The sequence below is a fragment of the Herpailurus yagouaroundi genome, unplaced genomic scaffold (genome assembly GCF_014898765.1).
Source record: "Herpailurus yagouaroundi ecotype Mexico unplaced genomic scaffold, PumYag 222, whole genome shotgun sequence".
In the NCBI taxonomy this organism is placed as follows: Eukaryota; Metazoa; Chordata; class Mammalia; order Carnivora; family Felidae; genus Herpailurus; species Herpailurus yagouaroundi.
In genome coordinates, this window is record NW_024412453.1 from 12,208,157 (window position 1) to 12,218,189 (window position 10,033).

The window sequence follows — 10,033 nt, forward strand, 5'->3', positions numbered from 1 at the left end:
GGGGGGGGGGGGGGGGGGGGGGGGGGGGGGGGGGGGGGGGGATGGTAGGAAGGCTGGTTCTTTTCTAAAAGACTGAACTTGACTCGATCAAAAAAGTTAACTCGGATGTGGTGACCAAAACAAAACCGCAGACAAGCCCCATAGTTTTTTGGATTTTTAAATTATTTATTCGTTGAATGATTTAAGGTGTGTACCATGACTCCAGTTGGGTAAACCACATTGAAGAATTTGACTGTGGGTCTTTAGTTCAGCCAAATGCTTTCCATTAATTTTGCTCTATAAAATACTAAACATTGTAATTAAGTTTTGAATGCTTCAGCCATGCTCGGAACACTGCAGGGTAAGTAAGGATGAGCTCAACCCACTCATGCCAAGTGAGGGCGACAGCAACAGGTCTCATGAGCCATGAGGTCTGAAAGAATCCGAGGATCTAGCTTAAGATGAAGGGAGGTTCTGTTCCCACAGAGTAAACCGTTCAGTTTTAAAATTCAGCCTACACTGTTCTCAAGAGACTGAAAAAAAGAAAATCAATGTCATTTAAAAAGTACCACACAATATGCAATCTTCCATGATTTGTCTGCATCTAAAATGGCACAATCAAAGGCTTCAAAATTCTAGCAGTCAGAACTAAGTTTTCCTATGAGAGAGAAATCGTTTCCCTTTCTACTCCTAAATGTGAAGAGTTATTCTGTGCTCAGGGGGCACGGGAGAGAGCAGGGGACACAGAGCGGGGGTGGGGGGAGTTACGAGGAGGTTGACAAATCGCATTTGAGATTCAATGCAGTGGAAAAAAGTAACGAATGCTAAAGTTTTTAAAAAGTTTAATGGAGCCAATAAGGCATATAAATCGTGTTCTGGCAGACATTAAGACCTGCTTTCTCTAACCAAAGAAAATGGCACATTTTTTATCAAAATTTGACAATCGAGAGTAAAGGGTACTGAGATTCAGCGTCAGAGCACCAACTAAAACAAAAAACAACCAAAAATAAAAAATTTAAAAAAACCTGTTATTCTTCAGAAGGAGGAACTAGAGAACCAAGGCATAAAGGGAGGGTTATACAGGCGTTCCTCAATCTCAAAATCCTTCAGGAACAGGGGGTCTGGCCACTTGTGAGCTACGCTTCACACCACACCAAACGCCAATTCCAGAATCTAAATTTACAACGATGGAGGAAAAAAAAAAAAAAACCAATGGTAACTCCAAATGCATTTCTGGGCATATTCCAAAGGGAAGCTTAAAAGTATTCCTAAGACACAGGCTCGTTTGTTTCAGGTATAATTCTTCCTGCTGTTATATTCAAACAAAAAAGAATGATCCACTTTTTGCAAAAATTTTCAAATACCTCACTTTCAGTCCTAAGTTTTACTATGGAATTGACTTTTGTTCTGTTGGGGTTTTTTTTTGTTTTAAATAGGGCTATATCTATACGAATACAGAACATTTCTAACATTCCATTCACCTCCCACCCACTCCATGAATATTATGGTTAACTTAGCAAAGTTTCTTCACAGAAAGATATTATTAAATGGCTGAAGGAATTGCAAACTTTAACAAAGTGCTGTGAGTAATTACTGGAAAAACCCTTCCACTGATTTGCAGTGGTCTTTTAAGGATAAAAACAGGAAGTTAACTGATACTGGACTACAAGTTTGCAAGGAAACATTTTCACTGTCCTACTTGATATATAACATAATAATATGATAGAATAAATTACAGTACCTGGCAGGCTGACATCAGTTCTTCATCTAAAAAAGACTATCATTCAGTTCAAGATATTAAAAATGAAGGTGAAGCATGCTCTAAAACATTGTGGCTACAAGAGGTCTTATAAGGGACCAAAAGAGGAATCTACTCAGAACCTTTATTTAGGTCTAACTAACATCTAGAGAAGCCTCCATGCGATTCCATCTTTTCCAGAATGAGATTCCAAACTGCACTCTTTAGGGGAGGGGGGACTGGAGAGTGGGGGGGTTGCTACTTAAGTTGCGATCACATTATTGGCAGATCGAAGACCTTTATCTTCCACCAACTCCAATGGAAAACTGCACAAAGTAGGGCATTCATGAAAAATGTAGATAGAAAAGGACACAAAAGACTGGAATACCTACCCTCCCCCACCATCCATCTCCCTCTCGCTAATGCAGAGCCAAAAAGGAAGCCCATCCTCCAAGTTCATGACCTCACTACTGTAGGTCCCCCTTGAATGCAGTCTACAAGTTTACATTTACCATAAGGAACAGTACCCTGCGTGGGAAGTAGTACTTGTCTTAAAACAGGAGTATTTTAAGCCTACGGGGTCAATCTGGGGGGGCACTTTAATAATCATATTGCTACTTTTAGAGCGCTAACACACACAGTGAATCCAATAAAGTTCTGTGTATTGATTCAATATTAAGTATTAATTGCATGACCATCATAGCACCTCTTTACATCACACAATCACCAGAATTAGAAACTGCTTGGAAAACTAAAACCAGGGCACAGTCCCATCATTAGAAGTTGCACACTGTGGACTACAGAGAGACCAGGTGCACGGTACAGGGCCGCTGCAAAAACTGGAAGCCTGCAGATTTGACGAGGAAGCCAAATCGTGGGTCTGAGATCATTTTAGGAACCTGGCAATACTGTTGAAGCAAAATACTCAACGCAGCAGGAAATGGACCAAAAAGAAGAAGAAGGGGGGTGGGGGTGGGAGGGGGTGGGGGAAGCATTCTATATAACCAAATAACATCTGATAGTTCCTTTCCCTTTGAGAATAAATACAGTTAAGGTCACTTTTAGCCTTGGAACGGATAATATGTTTGCCTATGATGATCTTGCTAATGACTACACGATGTCTGATGTCCTCTGCTAGGATTATAGTTTTAAGAAAGCCATGGTTACAAGAGGCATCTACTGTAAATACCTAGAGCTTCCTTTTATGGCAACCACTATAGAATTCACTTGTCTTAAACAGTGAACAAGGGAAGATGGCCTCATGTTTCCTTTGCAATAAGAGTATATGTGGAGGATCGAGTGGCTTTCAAGCAGCATGGTGGGTGTGAAAATGTCTGTAGTTTAGATCATTCTGTTGCGTTTATGGGTTGGTGAGTCTGTAATGACATCGCCACACTGGGCTGAGGTACGCTTTCTAGTTCCACCATTGTCCAAGTGGAGTGCCATTTCTTCTGATATGAAAGTGTTCAAATCGACATCATGGAGTCCATTTCTCCTTCGACTAGCATTCGATCCACTGCTTACATGTGTAGGAGAGCCTGGGGTACTCGAACGCACGCTTATACTAGCCATTGCACCACTAAGACCTAGGAAGAAGAAAAAAGGTTTTAGAGTTGCTCGATTATTTAACCCTCTTGAAAGCAACCCACTTTACTTTCAATGTTTCATAGTGTCAAAGGAGGTCTGCCTGTTTTCTAAAGGAGTCACCAGGGGGCAGTTATGTTTTCTTCTGGAAAAACGAATCGCCGGGCTTTTGGCATAGATGTTTCATTGGGAAGACTACCACTATTTACAATATTGGTAATTACCAACTCTGGGAAGCATATTCTGTCGCAAGCACCGTGTAAGGTGGACACACAGATCACAAAACCCTCCCGTCTACTCTACTGGGTATATACTGCTTATAATTTATGGCTGAGGACAGCAAGCGCATGCTTTAAATAGGACATTTTGGTTATCCAGAGTCACCACCCCCTATAGATCCCCCTATAGTGTGTGTATGTGCACGAAGGGGAGCGATGATTTCTAGGTCTGAGTGGGCTCATTCCAACTTCCCCCAAATGATCATCCAAAACCGTGCATGCTGCAGCCCAAAAAAGGGGTCACTACTGAAAAAGTACACAGGGACCTCAAGCACAAAGTTGAGTCTGCCCTTGGATGAAACAAGCTATACGACCGCCCAAGGTCTGGACTTGATTGGTCTCCTCGGGACCACCTCACTTATCATCATGGATGATCCCTCTGAGAAGGAGGTAGTGCCTATGGCGGTATAAAAAAATCCTGCTGCCTTCAAGGTTGAATTAAATCCAGAATAGACCCAGCACCCAACGCTGGACACTCATCCCTCAGATTCCTGAACAGTTAAGGAGGCAAACATTATGTTCCACTCTGAAATGTTCAGGATGAACCTGTGAAAGGCCCAAGAGACGCCAGGAAACATTAACCACAGCGTTGAATTTGAAAACCTAACATCACGAACGGTGGATTTCCCTTACGAACTTCCCCTTACGTTATTCTAGCCTCACACAGGGTTTTTGTTATTGCTTGGCTAACTTCACAGACTATGACCTAGGATACTCCATGTTCCCAAAGAACAGAACTTCTCAGATTTTAAAATGAGCTTAGAGGTTGGTCTGGTAGGGGCCCATTCTAGTTTATACTGTTAATGTGATTTCAATTTGAATGTTGAGAAAAAATTCTTTCTACCACATCAACTTTGACATTATTCTGACTCTACAAATACTCTGTGAACATTCTCAGGCCGCAGGCCTCAACAGCCTCCCTTATGCTGATTGTGTTCTGCAGCCCAAACCTCCTCCTGCTCTCAAACTCCCTACCTGGTAGCCATCAGCCCCCTTCCTTGCTCTGCCTGTGGAAGATGTGTCCTCCTCCCTCCCACTGGTGGCGAGGAAGGGTGGGCACGGCACTCCTTAGCTCTAAGCCATTGCAACGCTGATGCCTATTTAAAAAAATATAATAGAGGCACTAATCTTGGGAGTACTTCCTGTGTGAGGCAGGTGCTACGTTAAGTACTTTTAATTTTCATCCTCACAGTGATCCTAACGACCTCCGTATAGTCTGTTTGCGGATGGGAAATGGAGGTTAAAAGGTTAAGTAACGACCCAAGGTCACACAGCTAGTAAGCAAGAGCTGCGACTCAAAACTTAAGCACAATCTCATGTTCCCCTTGACTGTTACACTCTTCAAGTCAACATGATTTTAGCATGAAGCGGCTACAGGGTCTTGCGCCTGGCCTCTCTCAGGCCTCGTGCTCCCACACCACCGGGAGAGCGGATGCGCATGGCCAAGTAGCTCTGGTAGGTTGGCCAGCGCCTCTCTTCCACCGTGTACACCTGCTGACGCCTGGCCCCCAGCTCCTCCGGCACCTATTCCGCCCTGAGGCTCCCTTCCTGACTCTGCCACCTCTCTCCCCTATTTAGTCTCTGGCTGGCTCCGCTTCCCTCCTGCTTGAGACTCTCCACTCCTTCCTGTCCACAGCCCGCCAGCTCCTTCCTCAGTGGCCTCTGCAGGGCTCACTTCCACTGGACAAGTTGGGTGCCACGCAGGGTGGTGTCCTCTACCCCTTAGCTTCCCTACGGGCATCGTTTTCCACAGCACAGGGGATCTCTCCTGTGCACATGGGCCCATCCACAGTTCTAACTGCCTGCTGGACCTCTCCCATTTAACATCAGAAAGGCGCTACACGCTGCTCCTTCCTCAGGCCATGCAGGTTTATTAAAAAATAAATAAAAGGGAAAGAAACATCTTGAGCTCATTTCATGCAACGCGGTACAATCGTGTAGCTTCATCTCCACCTAACGTACATGGTGCCTGACACACAGCATTCGCTCAATTCTGCAAACAGGGGAGTGCTTCAAAGTCTATCCATTTTGAAATGCACTGAAACCCAAACCTGCTGGCATTCATCCCCTCTCCAAAGCCAGGAAATAAACCCAGGTGGCTCTTGTCTCTTAAATCTCTGCCATCAAGTGTTTAAAAACTCAAGTTATTCCCAAATTGCTGGCATGTTTTTTTTTCCCCCAAGTTCTGTGTGCTGTGCTTTCTTTTTTCCAACCTAGCGGCCTGAAACAAACTACTAAAAGGTGTCCATGAAATTAAAACAAGAACCTTTTCATAGCTGGTTCATAATACAGGAAGTCCTAAGATAATTAGACTGCAAAATTAGGCCTTCGGCACGAAACTGGGCTAACTTCAGTAATTAATCCCCTTTATCATTTGAAACCATCAAAAGAACTCAACAACCCCCCCCCCCACCCTGAACCCCTCTTGTTAACATAGCAACATGTTTATTAACACCTAAGGACAAATACCCAAGGCTCACAGAATACTCCACCAGAAGTGAACAGGCACATCAAGCAAACACTTCTATTGTTTCCACTGCTATTCTCCGTGAAAAAGAAGAGACATTAAATATCAATTTGGTCAATTTGAAAATTCCCCAGTAACTGCTGGGCAACTGCCATCTTTCTTCTGTTGAGTGTATGACTGGGGGCTTTAGTTGGGCAGCTCAAGTGCAACCACAATGTGCAACATGAGCTTCCTCCTACCTACTCTCAGCAGTGAAAATTCTTTTCAACATTTAACTAGCTGAAAATCTTCCCCAAAAACACTTTCGTGTCAAAAAAAAAAAAATTAAGATTAACAACCAAAAAATATATATTTTAAACAGCCCAAATTTTATTTTACAAACCAATGACAGCTACTGGAAGATGCTTCAGGAAACCTTAGCTAAGCCACATGAACAATCAGGCCTATACAAGTACAGAGAGTCTGAACATGCTTCAGAACTAAAAACTAAGTTGTACAGCCCGAGGGCATACAACTTAATTTCTACCAAAACACACTTTTTCAAAAGGGCTATGGGAGTATCAGTTGACAAAAAGCAGAACAAGTAGTATGATTAGACAGAAAAGTAGTCTCCATTGCTTAATACAAGATAAACTTAGCAGTTTTAAAGTTTCTGCATTCGTTTTAAATGATTAGTGCAGGAGGGAGGGGAAAAAAAAAAAAAGATTAGGATGATTTAATCATACTTTAAAAAGAAAGCTCCCACTGGAGCTAAAACAGTTACAGTCCAGGTTATAGGTATCTAGGTTACATGGTCAAATGTTAAGAGCAGCACATAACTATTATTTTCATACCAAGTTCATGCTTCAGATAATAAGATAATCCTGTTTTCAGAATTAATTACATGTAATTCCAGTTTACCAGCACATAGTTAGATCACATATAGGCACAGAAAGAGCAAATGCAGACCAATGCACCCCCCCCTTCCTCCGTCCAGCAGCCCGTGGCCTGGAGGCCGCCTCTACACTCTCTACCTGCTCCCCAACTCCCTAAGACTGAGAGCAGAGGGCCAGCCCCAGAGGAGAAAAGGCGGAGGACTCTCATTGTCGATCCACTCAGCACAGGCTCAGAACGCTCGGCAGATACGCTCCACCAGTTTTTTTCATCTGCAGCATGAGAGGGGATTTGAAATCCCCACAATTTGAACCAAGTGAGAACTTCCTGACTGGAACCCTAGGAAACTGGCATTCTTGCATTTCAAATGAATTGCACTATTCAAATGGACAGAGCTCCCTGTGCACAAAGTGGTGTTCTGAGGTTTTGAAGCAAGCAAGCACTTGTGTGTAAATGTCGTGTTTGAAATGCACCAAGGAAGGAGTTCAAATCACTGAAAAAAGAATTCTACTAAGATTTTAGTAATTTGAAGTAGATACCACTCCCCACCCCAATATGTAAATTGTAATACTGAATTTTTATTGAAGTAAAGCACACTAAATCAAACCAATTACAAAGATACATGTGTCACACCAAGAAAACATTTTCAGTTATGCTGACAGCCCAATGCTTTCAGTTTTTCAAAGACAATTTTAATGCCATGGGAAAAATGCTCACGACGTTAAAGTGAAAAAAAGATACAGTACCATATATGCAGTATGATCTCAACTATGAAATAATTTTAATATTTATACATTGAAAAAAAAAGACTGAAAGAAAATGCACCAAACATTTAACTGTGGTTATCTCTGTATAGTCAGATAACAAGATACTGAATTTTTTACTTTTCGGAAATTTTCAAACTTTCCAAGAGAATGTTATTCGTAAATCAGAAGACTAGTGGAAAATTTAAACTCAAACGTTCAAATGCTTCGTAAACTACCAGAGGACATTAAGTACTAGGTGCACGAACTGGCTTTGAGGCATGGCTGCATGGACTCCTTTTTCACATCAATGAAAAACTGTCCAAGAAAATTTTACTGCAACTTCCAAACAATTTTGTATCATTGATGGTACCTTTAGTGAAGTCCTACCCCAGAAACTTCAGCAGCTAATATCTAATCTTAACATAAAGAAATGCCAAGTTTTCATCAAAAATTTTAATGCTGTTAATTGCCTTCATTTTCCTCATTCCCAAAAGCTGGTTTGAACAAAGGCCGTAATTTAGAGATTCCAGCCTTCAGAGATGAATTTTAATTAAAGAAGCTTCTTTGAAATAATCATTTTTTTAAGCATTTAAGAGAGGCGATTGTTTTGGTGCATTAAATCTCTTACATCTTTATTTCCAAATAAGTTTTTAAAAAAATATTTTGCCGTTAAAATAACTACTGACAGTTCTGTTATTTCAGGAAGATGCAGACACGCACACAGTAAGTCTCTAGCACTGTCCCACATGCTGCACAGGGAGTGTGGGCAAGAGAAGGGAGCACCTTGACAGGTGCATGGATTTCCAGTTAGTCCTCTGCAGTGTTACAAGAGTCTCCTTTACACTACTCCACCAGTGTAAAATCGCTTAACCTAAGCACCGGTGCGGTCAGAATATTTCTAAACATTTAGCTCTAGGATGGAAGGGGACAAGAATCATTAAGGAAGAGACAGAACCAAGCACAATTACTTAATTTCTTCTTAAATGTACTGGATCTCAGGTGAAATTTTATCAAGAAGCTTTGTTCTCACTGGAATTTCCTAACTTCCCTTCTGTACCACTCTAGAGCACACAGGCCAAACGATGTGCTGACCAAATTAACCAAAGCTACAAAAACCTGTGCTCAGAGGAGTATGAAAACCCTACTGGTTCAAGCTGCCTGGAATCACAGCTTTCCATAAACCCTAGGAGAAGGTGGTATCAGTTTTATACCCTGAGTATGACAAACTAGGAAGAGGCCCTACATTTTTCCTAAGTTAAATTCCTACCTGACCTTACACAATTTTCTGAAAAGCCCTACACCCAGTTTTCTCCATGTCCAAGAATCTGTCAAGCAACTTAATGATTTAAGAGAACAAGAATCACCATGTATGTAGCCCAGAGAAGACTAAAGGCAAAAAAAGCAAATAGCCATAAATGGAGTCTATGAACTCCGAAGGCAATGTACCGTGCGTCAATCTGACTGCCTAGGTTTGAACACTTCAAACGCTCTCATAGAAATCTATCAGGCTAGAAATTCCTCAAAGACATTACCTAACTCCTCCTTGTATCACACAGGCCCCTACCACTAGTCTCTAATAGACTGCATGGTATTTACTTTCAGTAAAATGCTGGGCAATAGAAAAGGCTGCATAATGACAATATATACTTTATCTTTAAATGACCACCCCTTCCACGGAAGGACATGAACTGCAGAAATCAGAACTCATAAAGACCACAGCCACAAAAAAAAAAAAAAAAAAAAAAAGGCAGGATTTCAAACTAAAAAGGATTCAGACTTCAGACTTCAATACTTAAAGAGCTGCTGGCTTAACTCACAAAATGCTTTCTTTGAAAAAACAAACTTTCCTTTGTTTGAAATTCTCCAGGGTCGGGGCGCCTGGGTGGCGCAGTCGGTTAAGCGTCCGACTTCAGCCAGGTCACGATCTCGCGGTCCGTGAGTTCAAGCCCCGCGTCAGGCTCTGGGCTGATGGCTCAGAGCCTGGAGCCTGTTTCCGATTCTGTGTCTCCCTCTCTCTCTGCCCCTCCCCCGTTCATGCTGTGTCTCTTTCTGTCCCAAAAATAAACGTTGAAAAAAAAATAAAAAAAAAAAAAAAAAAAAGAAGAGACTGTCCTTTTCCCCACCGAGTATTCTTCACTCCCTTATTGAACATCAATTAACTGTATAAGTGTGTGTTTATTTTGGAGCTTTCAATTTTGTTCCATTAGTCTATATGACTATTTTATGCCAAAGGAATACTGTTTTGATTATTATAGATTTGTAATATAGTTTGAACTCAGAAAGTGTGATGCCTCCAACTTTGTTCTTCTTTCTGAGGATTGCTTGGGCTATTCAGGGTCTTTTGTGGTTTCATACAAATTTTAGGATT

At 41.8% G+C, this 10,033-nt stretch overlaps 2 protein-coding genes across 2 annotated transcripts in view; one reads left to right on the forward strand and one right to left on the reverse strand.

The window, feature by feature from the left end:
• Window positions 1-10,033, forward strand: part of LOC121019540 (60S ribosomal protein L17-like) — a 27,820-nt gene that overhangs the window by 15,884 nt on the left and 1,903 nt on the right. The gene's annotated exons all lie outside the window — the stretch shown is intronic.
• The window catches only part of HAPSTR1 (HUWE1 associated protein modifying stress responses), a 27,550-nt gene continuing 18,321 nt past the window's right edge, over window positions 805-10,033 (reverse strand). The window contains exon 4 of the mRNA XM_040459052.1: window positions 805-3,303. Within this exon, the coding sequence (XP_040314986.1) occupies window positions 3,059-3,303 (245 nt within the window). The 3' untranslated portion in view covers window positions 805-3,058. The remainder of the gene's footprint in view (window positions 3,304-10,033) is intronic.